The sequence below is a fragment of the Bombus bifarius genome, unplaced genomic scaffold (genome assembly GCF_011952205.1).
Source record: "Bombus bifarius isolate JDL3187 unplaced genomic scaffold, Bbif_JDL3187 scf7180000007968, whole genome shotgun sequence".
Lineage (NCBI taxonomy): Eukaryota > Metazoa > Arthropoda > Insecta > Hymenoptera > Apidae > Bombus > Bombus bifarius.
In genome coordinates, this window is record NW_022884354.1 from 286,923 (window position 1) to 310,662 (window position 23,740).

The 23,740-nt window shown below is 29.3% G+C and overlaps 2 protein-coding genes and 1 long non-coding RNA gene across 17 annotated transcripts; 1 reads left to right on the forward strand and 2 right to left on the reverse strand.

Annotated features, from left to right (window-relative positions):
• Positions 1-1,056: 1,056 nt before the first annotated feature.
• Positions 1,057-5,488, reverse strand: LOC117209758 (O-phosphoseryl-tRNA(Sec) selenium transferase). Of its 4 annotated transcripts, none has more exons than XM_033452142.1 (6): positions 5,365-5,488; positions 3,871-4,059; positions 3,495-3,768; positions 3,022-3,397; positions 2,441-2,937; positions 1,057-2,358 (listed from the first exon to the last, which is right to left on the reverse strand). In XM_033452142.1, exons 2-6 carry the CDS (start codon positions 3,982-3,984, stop codon positions 2,093-2,095), a joined length of 1,527 nt encoding a protein of 508 aa, XP_033308033.1. In that variant the 5' UTR covers positions 3,985-4,059; positions 5,365-5,488; the 3' UTR covers positions 1,057-2,092. The 4 variants fall into 4 exon arrangements, with proteins under 4 accessions (XP_033308033.1, XP_033308009.1, XP_033308015.1 ...); XM_033452118.1 differs by lacking the exon at positions 5,365-5,488 and adding an exon at positions 5,217-5,349; XM_033452124.1 differs by lacking the exon at positions 5,365-5,488 and adding an exon at positions 4,911-5,048.
• LOC117209705 (cytosolic purine 5'-nucleotidase) lies at positions 5,131-23,242 on the forward strand. Of its 12 annotated transcripts, XM_033452088.1 has the most exons (11): positions 7,474-7,586; positions 9,891-10,071; positions 16,974-17,100; positions 19,216-19,289; positions 19,413-19,626; positions 19,878-20,301; positions 20,376-20,532; positions 20,669-20,909; positions 20,984-21,221; positions 21,306-21,422; positions 21,515-23,242. In XM_033452088.1, exons 3-11 carry the CDS (start codon positions 17,024-17,026, stop codon positions 21,680-21,682), a joined length of 1,710 nt encoding a protein of 569 aa, XP_033307979.1. In that variant the 5' UTR covers positions 7,474-7,586; positions 9,891-10,071; positions 16,974-17,023; the 3' UTR covers positions 21,683-23,242. The 12 variants fall into 12 exon arrangements, with proteins under 12 accessions (XP_033307898.1, XP_033307893.1, XP_033307956.1 ...); XM_033452007.1 differs by lacking the exons at positions 7,474-7,586; positions 9,891-10,071 and adding an exon at positions 5,131-5,341 and having other exon boundaries at positions 17,018-17,100; XM_033452002.1 differs by lacking the exons at positions 9,891-10,071; positions 16,974-17,100 and adding an exon at positions 5,162-5,341.
• Positions 7,860-9,929, reverse strand: LOC117209809. Its single transcript, XR_004487990.1, has 3 exons — positions 9,841-9,929; positions 9,172-9,759; positions 7,860-9,014 (listed from the first exon to the last, which is right to left on the reverse strand). It is a non-coding gene; the product is annotated as an uncharacterized LOC117209809 (long non-coding RNA).
• Positions 23,243-23,740: the final 498 nt, after the last annotated feature.

Here is a 23,740-nt window from a genome sequence, read left to right on the forward strand (position 1 = left end):
CTACAACTAATATTAAAGTACATAATACAGAAATGAGAAACATCTGTATGTACATATATAGGAATTTCATTAGCATAAAGTACAATACTAAAATACAATGTACTATTCTATAATGTATATCTTCTTATAATCTTTATTATGTTATCTTTGTTTATCGATAATTTTATAATGATAATATATCCTATAGTAGCATATATGATTCACCTCGAATAACATTTTTTATAACATTTCATTAATTCAGAAATTATCCATTTTCCTGAAATTATTCAAAATTCATTTATGAGTTAACAAATATAATAAATATACTAAGTACAATAACACTGTATCAATTTTCTACCTTTGATCTTTTTCTGTGGATTTAACAACCTATATAATCTGACAATTAATTTTGTACATTATATTGCTTTCTTCTGAGTTAATATTAATATATTACCAACAAACATTATATTATATTATTCAAAAATATACAACAAGTGGCTAAATAGTAAGATTTTGCAACTATTAAAATACATATTATAGTTTATAAACCTTTAAAATAAAAGTCAACAATAAACAATTTTTAAATATAAATAATATTGTAAACATCGATATTTTAAAAATAATTATCAGAATCATCTAAATGCTTCAAACTTGTTTTTTAATTTTTGATATTTTCTCTGATTTTATTAAATATTGTACTAAATATTAATTGACTTATCTTACTATATTTGAAGGAATATGCATATTGACATATCAAAAGATAACTGTCAAAATAATTTATCCAAAGGTGAATCTTCAAATACATGCCTTTTTTAAATGTGCATATACAAGTTATTATGTGCAATACAAATGCACACAAAAATTTGTATAGACATTTAGAAAATGATTGTGTTTAGTAATATAATATGCTGTTTAAATTTACTTATATTCATTACTTCTTTAAAAATATTGAAAAGGTAATACTGTTGTTTTGTGCAAAACATTACATTTGATAATAATAAAGTTTAGATATTATTAGTACAGGAAATTATAATGTAATCTACAAATGAACATTCACAAAATAAATAACAAAAAGAGTTTAAAATCATAAATAGCATGTTTATATCTGTATTCAATTTATACAGGTTGTGGAGTATCTTTTTCTCATATATAGTGCTTCTAATTTTTGTACACACTTTCTATAATAGTGTGATTAAGCAAATACTGTATCTACTATAAATCTCTCTTAGTAATAACATGTCCTTTTTCTATGATCATTGATAGAATTATATTATTTCTAAGTGAAAAGAAGTGAATTTTTTTTATAGTATTTTAGTATTCTAGCACAAATAAATTACGCAAAAGAATGCTAACTGGTGATTTTAAATTTAAAATATGAAGTTGTAATTGCTTTAAAACATACAAATGATCAGTATAAGGATATTAAACTAATTTTAATGGGATTACAGTTGGTAATTTGTGGAATAATGGATTTAAGCAGAAATATGCTTTTACAGAAAATTAATTTTGTATTGCAATAATATTCCAAAAGATAAACAACAGATATTTATCAGATATATGAGACATGCTTTGTTTAAAAAGTAACTGCATATATATTGTAACATAGAACAAGTATAACAGATATTCTTATGGCCAGCGCTTACCAGTTAATATCTTTTAATGAATGTGTAGAATACACTAACTTTTCTTCCTCCTCGAATATTAGCTTAGATATTCCGATGTTAATATTGTTTGAACTCTCTTGCTTTATTTCATGACAATTGACACTGTTACAACGCAAATGGACAGACGAATCAGCACATTTTGCTGTTGCGTATCTCTTTAGAATATATTTTTGTTATAAAATATTATTTTTTTTATTTTAAACATGTAAATAAATATCTGAGAAGTAATTTAACTTAATTTAGAGAAATAAAATTATATATTAAATACAAATATTTCAATACAAATTTTGAGTAACTACATTATAGGAATATTAAGTATTACAGTTAAAAATAAAAATGTAAAACGTTCCTCAGAAATATGCAACATGTGTTAATTGTAAGTAATAATTTACTTAATGTATGTTTAAATTAATGTATTGATTCGACTGGCCAGTTGCGTTGATTACGGTTCATTTTCTCAAACTATCCTTACTACTTGCTCGGCTAGTTGATGCTGTACTTGATTCTCCAGGACCTCCAGTACCTACTGCATCTCCATTAATACTGGATCCAGCAAGAGATGCTGTCGGTGTAACTGGAGCTGAACGCCTCCTTACTTTTGTCAAAGCTTTATCTAATCGTTGTATAAACATGTCCACATCTGATTTCTTCATACCTAAAGCTGCAGCAGCAGTTAAGTATGGTACTGGATAATTACTATTATGAGCTCCCCAACCTAATTTAAATTAAATGAATGAAAAATATAATGAATTTGAAAGTGTCATTAAAATATACTAGACACACTTTTGGTCACATACCTTCAAACTTATATGAAACAATATGCTTAGTTTCTGTTGTTGTTATTACTCTTGTACCACTAACATTGCGGAGAAATAACATCAAACCTAACATTGTAACTTGTTTATTATCATGCTGATGACTTAAACACTGAAGAGTCATTCCCATTGATATAGGATTTCCTTTAGTGTCTAGCAATCTTTCATCATGTCTGGCTGCTAACTTGCCAAGTTCTTCCTTTAAATATGAATACATTTCTTTACGTTGTGTTATTAATTGTTTGTAACCCGCCATTCCTAAGCTTAGTAATGTTATCATTACATCCATAATAGAGCTGGCACTTGCACGACCTGGGTACATTTTTGATATGCGATCTAACAGATTTTTGTCAAAAGAGCCAATAATTGCACCACCAACTGGTACTAGAAAGTTTTTATCTGTGCTTTGAACGAAAGCATCGACGCGGCCCTTACGTGATGCTTCTTGAATCAAATGCATACATCTCGTACTCTGTAAGCTATTGACAAAGTATAATGTAACATCTGTTCAAATATAATATGTTTAAAATGCTATAGTACATATATAATATACATAAACATACCCATATGCATTATTTACTAAATGTGGAATGTTATATTGAGTACAAAGCGCTGCAATAGAATCAATAGAATCACATGCCCTGGGTGCAAAGCAACTAGTTGTTGTTAGCACACAAGCAACACTTTCACCTAAAGCTGCCATTTGAGATTCAAGTCTTTGCATATCTGTCTTTAATTCATCTCCAACTATCTTGGTTTCAATAACAATCGGTTCTAATCCAGCTGTGATTATTGATTTAAAGCTTGATTTTTGATCAATTCTAGGCCACAGGACATACTTGGCTCGTGGTCTATCCTGTTTAAATGTTAACATACATAATACCAAGCTCATGCCTGTAGCCATTGGTGATAGAAAACAACCTGCTATGCTTTTTACACCTGCAATGAAAAAATATTTAATATAGCACTTAGATAACAAAAATTTTAAGAGCTTTAATAAAATTGAGCAACCTTAATTTAAAATTATTTATCTTACCCATATATCGAATGACTTCAAGTACTAAAGCATTTGTTAATTTATACATTAGGCTACTTCCTGCAGCTTTTGGTTGTACTTCTTCTAAATCACTTGATCTTCCTATGCCATGACCCATTCGAAAATGTCGCCTTGCAACAATGTTCGATATGATTCTTGCTTCACGTTCTCCAACACTACAATTGGAAGGAAAATTGTTGCTGTCCATTTGTGACAGATCTGAGAGAAAAGCTTCTATTGTTGCATCATCCCAACCCTCTTCTGGCCATTTTTGCTATTTTAAAATAATTTATATTAGTAATTAAATGATATAATACAATTATATTAATATATTAGTAATTAAATGATATCGGCAAAATATTAATTGAAATCTTACATGTTCGATGAAGTGTCTTATAAGATTTTCACGTGCTTTTTTTGCATTTAAACCTTGTTGTACATAGGTTGAAGGAATAAGTCTTTCAGCTAAACTGAATGCCTGATTATTCATCTTCTTGATTTATTTAATTCTTTCACACACTTAGGCCAGAAATATTAGAAAGTTTGATGTCTTAGCACAGCATTGCTTTTAATAATTAATATCAAATGATTAGAATAATTATTAATCTACAGATAATATGAACATGAAATGCTCATCATACAACACAAAAAAATGATATAACTTTATATAAAAATATTCTTCTATGGTATTCAAATGCATAAACATTTAATACAAAATTATATTATACTTAAATAAAAGATATTGCTCCATGAATGATTTTTATGTAAATAGAAGGTGCAACAATGTTGATGGTATTATAGAAAAGAAAACAAAGTTTCCATATAAAAATGAAATTTATTAAAATGTCAAATATATGGGTACAAAAAATCATACATTACATATTATAACATGCAAAAGCTAATTACAAATCAAAAAGATATGTATGCAACTTAAAAAAATATATAAAATCACATTTGTATATCAATAAATATTCGTAACTATATTTCAGAAAAAAATACAGTGCGAAAATATAATATTACATAATTTCATAGAATATGAATAAAAATTAATTAAATAGCGAAAAATCATTAAGTAACCATAAACATCAGTATCACATAAAATCAAAGAACGAACGCGCTGTTGTTTATTTAAACGAATCTAACAAAATACAACAAATTCAACATCGATATAAAGGTTATGTACTTTTATTATGTATGGATTAAAACACTATTCACAAAAAAAATGAGAAAAGAATAAATAGTTACAATATCTGAAGTTCTGTTAAAAGCTAGCAAACAATAAATAAAAAGAAGGTTGATTCAAATGACACAGTTTCGTGGAACGGTGTAATAAACGATATATCATAAAATAAGAAAATGGGTTGGGCTACGATGAATATTCGTGTGCTGGCGGTGCACTTGATGATCATGCACTACCTGACGCATTCCAAAGAGTCCGAGCCGTAATATTTCATACGCGCATTTAACGGAACTTGAATTGAGCAAATATACACACGACCTGTGTCGCCGTGGTCATCGGGAATTGTCAGCAGACGACAGGTTGTTAGAGGTTATGTCGTGTCGAGGTCACCTAAATCGGATTAATTTTACGCAATAAGAGAGGATGCAACGTAATTGTTTGGCCACAGGGGACTCAGGACTGCGTTTTAATTGTCATTAGTTACACGATGTGTACCGCGGACGCGTGGAGAATAGCAAAATTTACGAATTACGGAATTTTACCTCGAATTATGGCGTTCAGGCGACAGCGGACGGACGGGTTACGCACGGCGCTACGAACGAATTCGTTCGCCGCCTTTACAGGTCAAAGTGATTCGCATACAACTTACAACTCAACTATCCGGCAGGTGCATCATTTACTGATAATTACCTTGTTACCTCCTTCCCATTGAAAAATCATCGATCATCACATGCTGATACGAAAAATGGAAACGTAGCGCAGAATCAGCGATTTTTTAAGTATGTAGTGTAATTTTATCAACTTTCTTATAATAATTAAAAAAATTGTTTAAAAATTCATTCGCAAATAGTTCTTTAAAATTATCTTAATGTCTATTAATTGGTCTTCCCTTTTTTTAGAAAAATATTTATGTTGCTTTTCTTTATTTAGTGATTGTAATACTTTATGCATATATAATCTACGTAAAATGAAAATAGGTTGTTGTAATATTATCAGCATAAAAATAGTAGTAAAATATTACCTTGCACAAAATTACTTTATTGCATTTAAATCCTTTTTACTTAACGTTTGCATTTATATTTGGAAACTTTATATTTTTATAGTAACTTTATAATCTTTTATAATTTTTTGTTAAAATCTCGTAATAAATCTGTTACAATTTTACATAAACCTTCAAATCTATCGATGTAGCGTCATTAAATATTTATGACATACGCACGCATGCATGTACACACACGCGCGCACACGTACATATAGTTGTTCTCATGAATATTACGATGATATTACGTAATCACTTTCTTTCATATACGTCAATTAACAAAGATTTTCATTATTAATAGACGCTACGGAATACTAAAATCTTAACTATTTTCATCTCAACTGAACCTCTGAATCTCATCTCTGAATATTGCACATCTTGCAATTTGAATTAAATCTATTACATTGTAAATCGTATATCGTATCCATTGTCAAATTATTCACTATATAAAGAAGAAATTACTTTATTATAAATTGCAATGCATTTTCAATGTATCTCATCTATTTGTAATATTTCAGTTTAAATGAATTTTAGGCACATGTGTCATGAATAGGTTACGGATATGTTTATGTAAATTCATATATCTATGAATATAATTGAAGAAATAGAGCCTAAACAAAGATTTCTTATGTCAAATATTATAATGATATAATATCTTAAATATTACAATATATACTATGGTAAAATTACGAGTATACATAGTCTTTGAATATGTATTTTTCATAAATACTAAATACATAAATATCCGTGGTCTAGTAATAATATTTAGTAGATGAATCAAACCTTTCATAGATTGTTTCTATTGTTCATAAAATATAAATTAATTTTTTAAATATCCAGTCTAATTATAACGAGTACTATACTTTGTTATATATTTTTGCATATTATGTACATTTTTGCACGTTGAAATTTCCTATAAATGTATAAACATATGCAGTCTTATCATGAATATATGAGTAGCCGAAACCAGCATAGGAATAGTTTGATTTTCTGCATTGGCATACCTGCCTACACGTTAACCCTATTCAGCGAATAGATCTTATAGTTTGCGGTGAGGTTCGCATTGTGGTGATAGTGTGGAATTGGTATTCGAATGACAGGTTGTCGTGCTGTGTGTTAGTATTCAAGTTAAGTAACAAGAATATTTCAAAATTATTCTGTGTCTGTATTTATATAAAACGTTGAATATAGCACTGAAAATTTCGAGCTTATTAGGTACGTTCTCTTTAAACTTCCGATAACGAATTCAATTGGCGGATACTTGATATCAATGGCTGAATAACTTTTTATCATTTTTCCGAATAACATTATTTTGCGACAATTTGTTTCTGGCTTTTATATCGATTAAACAATTTAGCAGGTGACAATTTGATATTTTAAAATAATATCATTGCAACTGATAATTATCATTGTTTCGTGACATGATTATTTTATTGTTATTTTCCGCTTTATAACTATTTGCAGTTTTTGCTGTTTACAATTTGCTTAAAAGTATATCTTTTGTATAACACGCAAATGTTTACTGTTATTAAAAAGAAATTTTAATTATGATATGTTTGGATTAATTTCATTTTTAAACATGTTTTTAATTATTGAATGATACAGTGATACAATAATAATTCTGATGATATGTTAAGTCATAGTTTTTAAAATAATATTTTGCATAAAAATCTGTCGTGGTAAAAGATTATCATGTGCGAAAATATTTAGAAATTTATTTTATCGATAAATTGACAAATTTTTTTTTTCTATCTTTCTAGTTAATCATGGAATTGGAGAATTGTAATTCGCACGGGGATCATGTTCCTACTACACCTCAACACGAAAATGATCCCAGTGGAAATAAAAAGTGGTATCGACAAGCTAGTCAAAGGTTAGTGATTAATATCTCGTTAACTGTATCTGACAAACGTTTAAAATTCGCTGAAGCTTGATTAAAAAATTGATAAAACAGAGTAATGTTTTGAAAAATATTAATAGAATAATAATTTTCTATCCAAATTTAATTCTTAATAATAAAAGATTATTTTCACTCCATAATTACTATCTATATACGTATATTTAATGTTTTTAAATTTGTTTATTTTATCTTATATTTTACTTATTGGAAAGCATTATTGGTGTAAATATACCACATTTTTACGTCGTTATAGGAAATTTAATTATTTTCAATAGACTAAATTATTGTTCAATTATTTTGGGCAGTGTATCATTAAATGCATACACAATATGCCCATGAAACATATGTCAAATTCACTATCGTATAATCGTTAATATTTTATAATAAATGAAGTGCTTTATTATACTGAGAAAATTTATTTATTTATGGGAAACATAAAGGTGTAAAAATGCACATGATATGTAAAAATATATAAAATATTCAAGATAATTACAATATGTAACTGATGAAATGAATGTGTATTTAGTTTTTATTCTTTTTAATTATATGTATTCATAGAAATATGAATTTGCACGAACATCTGCAGTCCACTTATTATTATCTCAGACGAGCCACCCGACTCTAAGGCACAAAATTTTACGGTATTCACAAGATCGCCAAGGCCGTACCAACAGCCTACGCATTATCAGAGGCGGCTCGATCATATTACGCGAAAATAACTGGTTTAACTTTATATATTTCCATCATGATTGTGAGTGATTTTATGGTCTTGAAAAAGTAAACTTCTGCATTTTCGCCGTTGTACCATAGTTTTTCACATTTGAACGATTACAGTTTATGTTTTGATGCTCGTTTGATCAGAATTACTCAAGAAAATCGCGTGTGATATTTTTCTATACACTTCCTTCATCCATGCTGCCGAGACTTACATAGATAACGACTGTCAAAACATCTTACTGATAACAGTATATTTCCTATTCTGTCATAAAGACTTGTGTTTTTAATCATTAGCAAGGAGGTAATATATTTCAAGATTAAAAAGCTTTTCTATCGCTTTTTATCTGTCCCGAGTTATTTGGTTCCGTGGATTAAGAATCCATCTTATTTCAAATTCGAGTTATATTATAGAGATATTCAAGATTATTTTATACTTCAATTCCATATTAATCTTTATTCATTTATCTTCTTTTTTTTATTATTGTTTCTGAAATCAGGGGATCATCTTTGCTTTAAATCCGTAAATGTTACTTTCCAGTTATTTATTTTCTTTTCTATTGTTTCCATTATTTCATTTTTATATACAAGGTTATCTTTTTAATTGGCCGATTTCTTTCCAACATATTTTGGCAAGTTTCTTTCTAAGACGCATATGGTCTGTCATCGGTTGTATTAAATTTATATCTGGAATTTCAAATCGTTGTTAACTTTATATGACCTAATATATAACGCAGATTACGCTGCAATTTATAAAATACGCATCATAATGAATGAGTGTTATATAAAGAGTGATACAAAAAATAAAAATTCAAGTGATAAATTATTAAAATTGTAATGTTACCATCATCCTCTCTCATAAAATAAAAATCCATTTTTCCAGAAAATTTATATTTTCTCTTTCATTCATGAGACTGTAAAGGATATTTTGGTTTAATTGATTCTTGATTATATCAAATTTCTCTGTGTACTTTTCCTTCTAATCTATCATCGTCACGCGAATGACCCCTGCAGCCTTCTTATCGTCGTTGCTATTCTCGCCATATTTTCGTGTTGTTTGCTCGCGTGTAACTCGATTTGAGAATTTTCATTGAACTCAGTACGTCGTTGTCATTCGCGTTGGTAAGTTAATGAGCCGCGTAAATAACTCTGGATTTCATTCTCTGTCTCTTTCTCTTTTCCTGCGTTCTCTTTTCGGAACGTTCTATGATCGATTTTCCAACCGTTCAGTTTCAATCGATCTGTTATGAGCTGTGAAAATGTGGACGTGCTGATTACGCCAGGCAGAACTGGTAATTCTTCTTCTATTTCTATTTGTTCCTTTTATCAAGCTTACACGCATGGCGCGCCGTACTGTGCGTTTTTATCGAACAATAAAGTACAATACGCTATTAATATGCTAACGAAACGTGTTTAACTGGCGAAAAGTTAACTGAAAATTAGATTTCGTGAACTTTGTTAATAATCACGGATTAAATACTTTTTATGATATTTTTCACACAATTTTACTCACGTGACGATGTTTCTTCGACCAGTAACCAGCATTCGAATGTTCTGAAGCAGGGTGCAAAGTTCGATTCCCGGATGAGTCAAACATCTTTTACGAAGAATCCTTTTATCGATCAGTGTTTGGCTCCCCTTTAAATCACGGTATAGAAATGACCAAGAACAATTGTAGCGAACAAGACCTGGATAACTACAATGAGAGTGTCCTACGAACAGATAAGCGTGAATTAGGTCACAGGTAAATTTCTTTTCATATTTTATCATATCTACTTTACGATTGTGGTATCTCTTATAATTCATTACTCACCTGTGATTACATTACTTTCGAAAAATATTCATTACCAAATTTTATTAGTAGATAGAATATTAATCATTTTCAATGTCAGCGATGATAATTTCAGAAATGTGTGTGTTTGGAGATTTTATAGATTTAATTTATTGATGAAGTTTTTAATCATTTTTGAGAGACCAGATTTGAGTGTCGTGTTTCCCCTCGCCCCTCCCTTTCTCTCTCTCTCTCTCTCTCTCTACTATGACAATAATGCGCGCGCGCGTATCTGCAACGATCTGCATCTCGTCGTATAATTCCTGCAAGATGATTTAAAAGATGGACTGCTAATTTTTAAAGCATTCGATTCTTACCCGAACGTATCTATACACTAATTTTTACGTAAATATGGAAAACTTCTTTGTTCAATGCAGATGATGCAATGCTCGAGAGCATACAAGAATTTATAATACCTCTATAAATTTGAATAAAAAGAAATTATGTATATAGTACCTTTATTCCATAACTGGATAAAATTTGTATCGACGATACATGATCAGAATTATCAAAATATGACGTGATAAGAATTATTTATCTTTATTTATGCAAACTTTATTTCTTAAACATCCAAATATGAGTGTAGTAAATACTATTTATGTATGCTATCCGTCTAGATATCTATGATAATAAGCTAAAAACAAATTTCATCGTACCATTAGCCGATATCTTTCCGAATGCAAGATGGAAACGCTAAACATATTGCAAAATACGATATTTCGCAATGCCCCTCCATGCCTCATTAAGTCAGTCCGGTGTGGCCTGTTCTTTTATCTCAGTTCGAATGCCACGTTCCACCTACGGAAATTTCCTCTAGTCAGAGTTCTTCGCTTAACTTCTAAAAAATTACATCATTCGACTTAATTCGATATTTCATCGATTATTTCGTTTCAGGTCTTAGGATTTGAAACTTCCGCAAAGTGCAGATCTTATAATAAGACTTCGACCTCGACTAGGTTACAGAAGTGGAACTCTGATCTCGATTCAGTTTGCTCGTCTCCTTCGATCGTTCAAATACTCTTCTTCTTTGTACCGTGTGTTATGTGCCATTCACAACGTGCTTCAAGCTTCTGAGCGCCTCGGGTAGAGAAATTTGAAAAAGAAATTCGAAGAGCATAGCTATATGTAATACGTGCCTATTCTCACGTTGCGGCTATCTTGAGACAAAGAGGCAACCGTCCTCTTTCTTGTATCGTGACTTATGCGAGTTCTTCGACCATATTACGTACCATATTTAGGAGAGAGAGGTCTTATGCATTTTTCATAACCAGGTCAAATATATGCACGAGCGTTTCTTTGATACATAAAAATATGTTCCGTGTTCCATGTGTACTACGCAGTTTATTCATGCCAATGTTATAGGTAATATACGCGTCGAAGTGCGTTAAGCTTCATTCATTTAGGATTCAATATGTTCTAATAGATCCTAAGTATATCGCATTAAGGGTGCAATCTATTTAAAAAATCTTCACTAAGACATGATATACGTTAATTGTAATTTTTACTATAATATTAATTAGTAATAATTACTATAATGTCGCAACGCCGTACATGTATGTCATATTATCAGGTGCAAGTCGTTGTTCGAACAAAGCAAAATGCGACTGAGAAATGCGCTTTTAGTTATGTTTAGAATTTAATTTTAGCTGGCACATCTAACTAAATAAGTAGACGAACGCGTGCACGCGTGCACGATCGAAACAGAGATCTTAAATTCGACCCGTGTGAAATTGCTTTTTTCAATAAGAATAATAGAAGCTTGCATTGTGATGTTCCACTCGTTAATCAATTTTCTTTCTTATCAGTGATATATCGAATCATTCAATGAAGCAAAATTATCAAGGTGCGTTTCGTTATCATATTTTTTGTTGACATTCTTTTTTTTTTAATCTGTTTGTGGAAATAGAATTTTCAGAAATTCTTAAGCAATTTTCTCGACACAACGATTTAAGTACATGATATTTTCTTTGAAACATTCAGTGGAAGGAGCTTATTCTATTCTATATTACATTCAGTGTTAAAATCTTTTTTTTTCTTAATTTGTTCTTAGAAGTTCAATTTTCCAACGATTCATAAGTATTTTAACTGCAGTGTTTCGTACTTCTGCTCATATAAAAGACGAAGGTTTAAATAATTTTACAGTTTAATAATAGTAATATAGTATATTAATCTTTTATCAAAGGTATGTTTGCAATAAACATCTTGTAATTCCTATGTGCATCCCCAATGTTTCATTTTATTAATTAAATTTTACTGTTTGATACTCGCGATATGTTATAATGGTAAAATAATATTTTAAAGAATTTCGTATAAAATACATAATATATTCATATACATTATTTTATGATAAGTGTCCAGATACTTTCGTGAGTTACTCTACATGATGTTGTGCATTTTGTGTCGATAAAGTGATGAAGTGAAAACATCTATTACTCAAAACGCAAATGTATTATATTATGTAACATATATATATACATAATACCTGGCGCGTAAAATGTTTCATTTGCATTGGAATGTAGTAAAACTTAAAAACAAAGTATCTAAGAAAAGAGATGTTTTCTCTCTTTATGCGTTATTCGTATCTATTTAAAAACATAATTTCCTTTAATAAGAAATTTGTCCCGCCTTTACGAGGAATTTCTTGTCTAGATTTTGAATTTTCTAAATTGATTAGTCACATCATTTTCGTTCGCTAACTCTGTGGTGATGGTGCAGACAGTGAATAAGTAGAGTGAAAGTGTGAACGATGCATAGCTTAGCAGAAACACATATAGGTACGTGGATCCTTGTACAATGCTTGACCGACTTAACCGAAAGTCGATAATGTGAAACAACCGGCAAAAGAAATTCACATTAGAACAATTAAAATCTGCGTTGAATTACATTGACCTTAAACCTTCATGGTGGTCGAGAATTGAAGAGTTCATCGCATAAACAATGAGATATTATATTTTCCAATCTTTCTAATAATAACACATTTTATAGAAATATAGATGTTAGACTCACAACATAGTCGGATTAATATTATAAAAAATAATCGATATAAGTAATTAATTAATGTGTAATATTTAATGTACGTAATGTAATATATTTAATGCGATAAGCAGTTGCGTAATATAATGAATATTTCATTAAAAAACGGGTAAAAATAAAAAATTTTCTCTTCTGGGAAAAGACAAAAATTGATGAAATATGAATTCTTCGATTGACTCACAAGAATAACAATCTTCGATTTTAGTCGTTCTAGAAACGATGCAACATGTTTTCCCATTATTTCGAATAACATATTTCTTCATCTTATAAAACACACGAGAAATTCATTTCCTACGATATTCTTCAGCTACGATGATTAACCAGTTGGAATTTCTCAATTACGGCGCTGTAGTCCGTATACAATGCTTTATCTATAGTATACAAGATGCTTTATCTAGAGTATACAATCTGACTATACAATCGATGAATAACTGAAAGACTTCCTCGAAACGTAGTAACAATTAGTGCACTTATCTATGTATGTATATATATATATATATATATATATATATATATATATATATATATATATACATATATAGCGAGGATAAAATAGATCGGAAGTTTCAATAAAATGTAGGTTGCATGGTAAAGGTCGGGTCTAGATCAGTAACGAAGCTCCTATATACTATGATCAACCAGGCTAACGTGACTCATGATGCATGGGTACTGGGTACGGTGATGGATGAATGTACGACGTACTGTTTTGTATAGTCGTTGAGTAAGATTGTGTTTGAAAAAAGTTAAGCATGTATTTTGAATACAGAAATATTATAATGTGTACATATCATAACACGTTCCATAAAAATGGTTTAACATAAGGTGATGATAGTCATAAATGATTGTTTGACGACAAACTCATATATGTTATTAAAAAATTCATTTTTTTTTTTTAGAAATTAAATAACGTTTCACATTTTAAGTAATTTTTAATAAAGGAGGTTTTACAGTGTGTTGAAAGAAGGCATAAAAGATTCAATTGGTAAGGATATTTCACGTACGGATTATTTGTACGTGTTTTGAATTAGTCAAGAGATGAAATTTTTCTAAAAACTAGCCGTCAAGAAAGTTCTAGGTTTTTGATCGTGCTGGTACTCGCTGTACTCTAAGCTGTAATGCTCGGATCATCCTGCTTTTTGAGTTATATTTATAGATTTACTTCATAAAGTATAAATGATAGTATAGAAATGCAATAAATCTTATTATACAGCATTGCGACACTCAGCAAGATAAAACAAGCATTCCTCATTAAATCTCACGTTAATTCCACATGCACAATAACGTCTATAAATTAACAGAATTGTAGGAGAATTTCATGACTGATAAATATGTAAAAATTCTGTAAAATATTTAAAAAGTGATGAATGAAACACGAAAAATATATTACTCTGAAAAATTGTTAAAATTCTTTTATTCTATCATACTTTGAAATTTATAATGAATTTCTTTTATTTATTTAAGCTTCGAAACATCGGATCATGACGAAAATTTTGTTTCTTATATTGTAAAATATAGGCGATACGACGATGCAGCGTGTATATTAACAAACCAATAATTAATTAAGCGAAAACAATATTATTGAGATAAGTATTATTAATTACGTAATAACGATAGATGGTAGTTCATAGTTGTGTATTAAGATAGTTACTATTCATAGTTATTCCCAAATACCGGGCATCAGTATGAGGCAACATACATATGTTAATACCGAGTGTGACCATGAAATTTTAATTGCAACGATATTCATTCCTATTTTAAGTGTTTCGTTATACCTACTCTACTGTTAAAGAGATCTTCATGTCTTACTAGAACGACAACAAGTGAGGTGTGCGTCTGGATTTTTGTCCGGAAGTCGATGAATCAATTGCTATCTGCGCGTATTAACTGGTAACTCGGCAAGTCAAGGTTCAGTTAACGTTCTATCATCGTGCGGATCGGATCGTAGTTTTTAGCCACGCGGTTCTCACGTGTATTATCAGACCTACACTTTTCTTTTTATCAATTACTGTGATCATCATTTCCGTGCCTTTACGCGTGTAACATTTTTAAGAAAAGAACAGTGGTCTTTAAATTAGTGAAATCTTTCTAAAAAGAAAAAGATTGATTAAATAAAATCAGTGGATCAATAAAATTGCTAAATAATTACGACAATAATTAAGCTGAATTATCTTTCAAGTACAAACTTCAGTGATACGGTAAAGCCAACTGAAAATTGTGCATGTCAGAAACTCTTAATATTATCTACGTTAAAGCTAGATTAATTAAAAAAATGAATATAATATGACGTAATGTGGACTTAAGATATATTCTTGGTTATCAAAATTGTATTAAACGATAATTAAAGCCTCTTTTCATCAAGTAACGAAACTTTAATTTCTTTTTTCTTCAGAGTTAGTATACGTGACACATGCATCACTCATAATGTATACGATCTGGTTTTCTCGTTTCTTATTGCCACCGAATTTCGAATCGAACATTTTGTTATCCGTTATATACATGATCCGGATACATTATTAAGATTGCTTCGAATAAAACTAATTAAAGGGTAATTTTCATTCCGATTTAACAGTCAAATTGCTCACTAAGAGTTCCTTAACGAATATTTATCACGTCATATATGCATTCCTAAGTTTGATCTGAATGGAACCTTTGATCTTCTTGAAAAGGCACATTTAACCGAGATAATGCGGATAAATAGCGTTCATAAAGTTCGCCGCTTTTATAAATACCACTTCTTGGAATAATGCATTCATCGCGCCAGTGATAACATAAATTACATGTCTCAAGCGTAATTATACAAGATTGTTTACAATTAATTATTATTTTTATGTCGACTATACTACCGTTTCAAAGTATCCGAATGTTTAATGATTTGCTACAAGATGTATTTCAGTGATAGAATTGAGGCTAAATTTTACGCAATGATTTTATTCTTTATAATCATTATTATCATTCGAAAGAAATGAAATTCCAAAAATCATTCTTTGAATTTGAATCCATAATAAATTATCTAAAACAAAATCCATGATAATTTATTTCGAATATTCGATGATTATGTCGTAGGATATATATTTTTGAATTATTTTGCCATCTTTCTTGATATTCGTATCAACATACTGATGATTCGATCATTTTTCTATCATAATTCGTAGTGCAGGGAAAGTCAGTAAAATTCTATAGCTCAAAAAACGGATTAAGAATAGAGATCAAGAGTAGTAAAATTGCAGTGAAGACTTAACGAAGTATTCAACATAATTTTATTATTACTATTGATTTCTGTCTTGTTTTGAGCCATAGAATCTTCCTAACTTCAATTATAACACGAGTTTCATTTGTACACCCACGATATATTCTTGTTCATTGAAGTGTTGCATTATTTTTCTTATGGAAAACCGGTTGTTTGGAATAACTTATTACCTTTCCAGTAAATGAATTTTCATAGGAATAATGAAATGCAATGGATCCTTTGTTCTCTGTAATTTAACAATAGACATAATCGTCACTATACCTAATACAATTTTACAACCTCTTAAATTCTACAACTGTATCGATTGTATGAAAAAATTAATTCCGTTACAAATGATAAAACACTTTTAATAGCAGTGTTGTTTCACAAATAACACATAAACGCGTCATGACTAGAAAGGAAGCCGATGTCTCGCGATAAACTTACGAAACGAAGGTGATATGTCTTGTTTTCGATTTAACTTCGTTAAACTTCACACGTATGTTCATTTTTTACCGATTCCCATTCTATCGAAGCTGTTATTACCGACTAACAGGTACGCATATCGATCACGAGGTGCTGATGATTATTTGAAAATAGGAAAAAATGTGGCTGAAGGATGTGCATGACGACGCCTTACTGGCTGCGAATTTCGTGAACTCGCGACGCAGCGTCCAAAACGAGTAAGTTCCTCGTTTTTTCTCTTGTGTTAGAAATTTGTCCGTTGTCAAGATCAGTCTATAAGCTATCATCTATATCGTTGACGTAAGGGGTATAATAACATACAACTACTATTAGTAATATACGAATAAATGTTGAGTATTATTAATATACACCAGTGTCGATTTTTATTCGCTTTTAACGTACCTCATCCAATGTTACATTGAACATTCATCATGTTTAGTGCTCCTGATAATTTCTAAAGTATCATTCTATCAAATGAACTTTAGTTATTACAAATGGGAACTAGGCATACTTTGATATAACTTAATTAAGAGGGTAATTCATCTCAGACTCGTGAAAATTATCGGTATCATTGACAACTTTCGAAGTGAGAAGTTATAAAGTAAATCATAATTGTATTTGTAGTCATTTACTGTACATATTAACATTACAACGATAACTCTTTAACAAAGTGACTACGCTTATTCCACAATATTATTTCTCAATATGTGTTTTTATGATTATCATCCAGCTAGGCTGTACGATTGTTACAATACGATATATATCAGAATATAAAAGCAAAACATTTTTATCTACTATTCTATTATTAACCAAAAACAGATACAAATATTTAAAAATATTTATTTTTGTGAAAATCGTGTAATAATATTCGTAAGTCCAATTAAACCACGTTTGGTCACATTATACAACTTCAACGCAACCATTTTATTGGAGTATTTTATTGGAGTTTATTGGGCAGTATTTATATTCTTGATAATATGTATCATAGATTTATTTTATAATTTTCCTCCGGAAATGTTGTCGAACATAGACATAATTATCACGTATCCGGGATGAATGTACTTTACTCTCATTGATATTAACAGTATTTAATATAGATCGAAAATACATAATTCAAATCGATCTAGTAACATTATTATCCATTTTTTGTTATTAAACAGACTTTATGTAATCGAAAGGTTTCGATTCAAAGAATCGAAATGCGTATATTTTGCATAAATTATGTGAAAAATATCGAAGCAAAAACAAGTTGCGTTACTTCGTTAACCTTTATCATCGATTTAATAAATTATTTTTCACTGTAATTAAGTGCACCGTCGTTGAAGTTGTGAATCTTATATAAATAGATACGATTATCGATCGGATAACATCAATCACTATTTTTTAAAATTGAGTTGATGGATATAATAAATCTTTTCTCGTCTTACTTATTCAACACTTCGTCCCCTATCCTTTCTTGCATATATTTTTATAATTCTTTTGCAAATCTCTAGTAAATACTGTGTCTTTAAAGTGTATAAGATAGTCTTTATTAACAATTAAATTTTCCATAAATTTATATTTGTCATGTGCTATGAAGGAAGTTAGTTTTACATTATTTTTTATGTCAAGCGTATATTTTCTTCGTAATTTTTATACAACGCAAGAATATTTGCAATCAATAAAAGCAGAATCTTTGTTAAAATACTTGCAAAGAGTAGAGATTTGATAACATATACAGAATTGACTAATATTGAAAGGTCGGTGACGAAATTCTTTTTTATTTTAAATTAAAAAAGAAAAAAAAAACGTTTCTATACCACAACGATAATAACAATTGAAATGCATTATTCATAGCCTCCAAATAAATCTTTTTCTGTATGTTCGTGTTAAGAGAGCGCAGGATATTTCATTAATACGAAAGCTTTTATTCAAAACAAAAATGAATGATTCAGAAGATAAAATAGATGCAGCGAGGAGAATTAGCGATTCCGATATAGTGAGAATTCCACGCATGTCAATTTATTCAGATGAATTAGTTGCTATTTCAGAAATCTTTCTTAAGGCTCGGGAAATTGCTGTAAACAGGTTTGATGTAATTCTAAATAAAAAATAAAGTCAATTTCGAAGAAATTCGATTTTCCAAATAATTTTTTTTAAATTAAAGATTTAAGGAAGAAGCTTCGTTCTTCTAAGCTCTGATATATCATTTTTATAATTCACAACTGTGACGTACTAATAAAAAATATATTTTTCATATCTTCATAAATGAATGCTTTAATTCATTAAATGTGACCACGCAGAAAATAAAAAAACGAGCGATTAAAATTTATTACCATTTACTTTTGTTGCAGAATTTTTGTGAATCGTAGCCTTCATTTAGAAAATATCAAGTTCTATGGATTCGACATGGATTACACGTTAGCAGGTAAATAAAAACGTATATTATTTCTTTTATAATAATCGGATTTAAGGAAATATAATTTAAAAAATTATAAACGTATTTTTGTTACGTTGTAATATTATTAAAATATTATTTGAAATATTTCAGAATACAAGTCGCCACAGTATGAACAACTGGGTTTTACACTATTGAAAGATCGTCTAGTGTCCCTGGGATATCCACAGGAAATTAAAGCATTCGAATATGATCCCAGTTTCCCGGTGCGGGGACTTTGGTTCGATACTCTTTATGGGAACCTCCTTAAAGTGGATGCCTATGGAAACATCCTAGTTTGCGTTCATGGTTTTGAATTTTTGAAACAGTAAGTCCTAACACACAGCTTATTTGTTAATTGAGGATTATATACATATAAACATGACATATAACATAACTTGATATTGTTACGAACGTTTTATTTTGGATATTTTATATATCTTAGCGTATTATGTACATTCTTTGTATTTTTCCATCTTCAAATCTCCTATAAAGTGTATAAAAGTCCACAGTCTAGTTATTTGTAATTTGAAAAAGTAAACGTAAATTATTTAATACATTTTTCTTCGTATGTTTTAGTTCACAAGTATACGAACTTTATCCGAATAAATTTTTACAATTAGACGAGTCCAGGGTATACGTGCTCAATACGTTGTTCAATCTTCCTGAGACATATTTATTAGCCTGTTTGATAGACTTTTTCACGAATTCGCCGCAATACACGCGAGAAAAGACAGGGGTAAAAGAGGGAGAGCTTACAATGAGCTTTAAAAGCATATTCCAAGATGTACGAAACGCTGTAGATTGGATACACCTTCACGGTAATTTAAAAACGAAAACTATCGAGAATTTGGACGAATACGTGAAGAAAGACAAGAGACTGCCGATGTTTCTTAATAGAATCAGAGAAAGTGGAGCAAAAATATTTCTTTTAACGAATAGCGACTATGTCTTTACTGATAAAATTATGACTTATCTTTTCGATTTTCCACATGGTGCAAAGGTATTTAATTTTAATTTATAAAAGTCTATTTTTTAATAAGCATAAGTTATTTTAAAAAGTTAATTCTTTCAAAGCCTGACGAACCGCATAGAAATTGGAAAACGTATTTTGATACTATCGTAGTAGATGCTAGGAAACCATTATTTTTTGGTGAGGGTACTATTTTGCGGCAAGTAGATACCAAAACTGGAGCTCTGAAACTTGGGACACACAAGGGCCCACTTCATACAGGTATTTGATAAAATATGTTTTTATAAAATATGAAGAATTATTTTTATTTAATATATATTAAATTAATTAATATATCTTATAAATTAATATTTCAATCTGATAAAAAAATTATAATAAAACGTTTTATGTAAAACAGGAGAAGTTTACTCAGGAGGTTCCTGTGATGTATTCACGGAATTGATAGGTGCAAAGGGTAAAGACGTATTATATGTTGGTGATCATATCTTCGGTGATATATTGAAGAGTAAAAAAATTAGAGGATGGCGAACATTCTTAATAGTGCCTGAACTGGTGCAAGAGCTTCATGTTTGGACGGACAAATGTCAATTATTTGCCGAGTTACAGAATTTAGACGTTATGCTAGGAGAAATGTACAAGTAAGAAAAAATTACTGTAATTAAGATTATAACAATTTTTATGAATCATAATTTCATTCCTTTTTTCTGTACAGAAATTTAGATAGCAGCACAAAAGAAAAACCTGATATTTCCAAGTTGCGAGCATCTATAAGGGACGTCACGCACAAAATGGATTTATCTTATGGAATGATGGGTTCATTATTCCGCAGTGGAAGTAGGCAAACCTTTTTCAGTAGTCAAGTAGTAAGGTATGCTGATCTTTATGCAGCAACCTTTTTGAACCTCATTTATTATCCATTTTCATACATGTTTCGAGCTCCTGCTATGTTGGTAAGTTAATTAAGACCTTTTATTTATTACTGTAAAATTTTTCAACTTTTATTTGATTGAATGTTTCTATTTCATATTATTAAGATGCCTCACGAGAGTACAGTTGCTCATGAACAGAGATTTGTTATGGAAACGCCAATGATTAGTCGATCTCGGACATTCAAACTTACTGATGAAGAAGAAGAAGAAAATAAACCTACTGTATGTGTTGAAAAGTTTGCTTTTTATTTTAATATTATTTATATATATATATGCAGAACACAATTTAAAGTGATTATGTTACTAATTATTAGAAAACTTTGTACGTGGATTGTCCGAATAATCAAATACCACACCCAAGGCCAGAAACTCCACGTAATGTGACGCATACCCACGATGAAGATTGTAGTGATGAAGACAGTGATTCTCAGAAACAAGCAAACCATATAAGATCGTGTACAAGGAATTCTAATTGTAAATGAATTACTTTCACTGACATTTCATTTGGTTACATTTTATTCTTGCATTCTTTTTTGACCATTTACTGATATCACTAAAGGATTTAGTAGAATCTTGCTATATAAATATCTATGTTTAAAAATCTTGATCAAATCTATTAAAATTAATCAATAATAGATCTCATTCCTTTGTTTGCATGAGAAAAATTATTGTAATTGCATTAAGTTTCCATCACATTCATAAAATACATATTCCCGAATGATTATAAAATATAATATTAATATATATAAAGGGTAAGAGTAAAAAACGAGGAATGTTAATTTTTCTTAATTTTCCATTTTATAACACATTGTTCTGATTTAATAGTTTTGTAGCCCCAGTTCTCATAAAATTATAATGTTCAAAATGTCTCCATAAAATAGCATTAAAAATTTGATGTGCTGGCTAAAAACAGAGAATATTTACTCTATACTGGAATGAAACATGGATAAAAATGATGAATATTTTATTAATTATTCTTTTTTATGGTTTTTAAGTAAGATAGCAACTTAATTTTATGAACAATCCAGTTTCATTCCAATTCATTGAACATTGTTCCTTCTCTAGTGGACTAAAATACTAAAACTTAATTTTTTCAATAAAGTTATTTTGTGACATTCCTCGTTTCTTCCCCTTATCATTATGGAAACTAAATTTTTTTTATTATCATACAAAATACGAGTCAAGAAGTTACAAAATATAAATTATTATAGATATCAGTGTAAATTAGTTTACACATATATATTTTTTCGTTGATTTAATTCAATATTTATTTAAATATATGTAAAATAGTACAAGGTATAACAAAAAGATTTAGGTACTCATATACAAGTTCATAAGTTAGTACAGTTGAACCTCGTTTGTTCGAACATGTCGGAGTACATAACAGTTCGGATAACCAAACAGTCCCACTAATAGACGTTCGCACGTATATTCGTTATAAGAGTAAGTGTTTATATGTATTATGAAATTACGCTCGACCGTAGTTCGGATAATTGGGGTTCAGCATGAACTTCTTTGAATAAGCAAAGTTCTACTGTATATTGTATATTGGACTAGAACCTATTCAAACATAATATAGTTATTCATCTATTTATATCAATAACGTATTTTTTATAAAGGACAATAGAATTGATGTTTTATTGATTATTAACAACACAATAACGTTTTTTGATTGTATGTTATTTTCAACATGAATGATTCTCGCACAAGAAATTGGCGTTTATAGAGATGTTAAATAGATACAATATTGAAGGAATATATCCTAATATTGAATTTTTCTAGTAATGTGTGTACTGTATGTTTTATAAGTTCAACCTTATACGATATAATTATAAACTCGTTATGTATTGTATATAAGTGTTGTAATTATTGAAAATAGTGTAAGTTTGAGTAGTAGGCTAGCCTTTTTACATGAGATTTCAATTATGCAAAAAGAATGATATAGTAAAATCTAAAGTAAAAAAATTGACTTGAACTGTTATTCATTTTTTGCTGTATAAATTGAATGCATATAAAATGTGCTTTTATTTTTTTTGTATCTATATAGATGTATAACTTTATTACCATCAAACAAAATTTAGAAGTACAAGATTACTAAACTGTTTTACAAAAGATAAACCCCCATATTCATTATATACATATATACGAATCAAAGAACAATATAATTTGTACAACTTATAAATATTATAAACTAGAAACTTCAGTTTATGCTTTCATTTGCAAATTTCAATCGATGTAATTTATGAAATGATTTGTATTATGTACAAAAATGGAAGTTTTACTCTTTTCTCAATGAAATAGCATATATCAATAATAATGAAAGAAATAAAAATTGTGCATTAAAATTATTTAAATCTTATGGCTAACTCAAAAATTTACTTTATTGTCAATAATGTATGTGGTTGTTGAAAATATTTGACTGCAATAAAAATAAATAGTTGTATTTATTATACAATATACACATATATGTATATATATACACATTATTACCTGTGGTGCTAGATTTTTTTCACAACAAGGTTTTGTTGTAAATGTAAGTA

Bases quoted from the DNA above. Each gene is read 5' to 3' on its own strand.
- LOC117209705 (XM_033452002.1), top strand. From the start codon at position 5,162: ATGTGTACCGCGGACGCGTGGAGAATAGCAAAATTTACGAATTACGGA. The intron at 19,290-19,412 runs GTAAATAAAAAC...GAAATATTTCAG, and splicing joins CATGGATTACACGTTAGCAG to AATACAAGTCGCCACAGTAT. The intron at 21,222-21,305 runs GTAAGTTAATTA...CATATTATTAAG, and splicing joins TTCGAGCTCCTGCTATGTTG to ATGCCTCACGAGAGTACAGT.
- LOC117209758 (XM_033452142.1), bottom strand. From the start codon at position 3,984: ATGAATAATCAGGCATTCAGTTTAGCTGAAAGACTTATTCCTTCAACC. The intron at 3,769-3,870 runs GTAAGATTTCAA...ATTTTAAAATAG, and splicing joins TAAGACACTTCATCGAACAT to CAAAAATGGCCAGAAGAGGG. The intron at 3,398-3,494 runs GTAAGATAAATA...TTTTCATTGCAG, and splicing joins TGAAGTCATTCGATATATGG to GTGTAAAAAGCATAGCAGGT.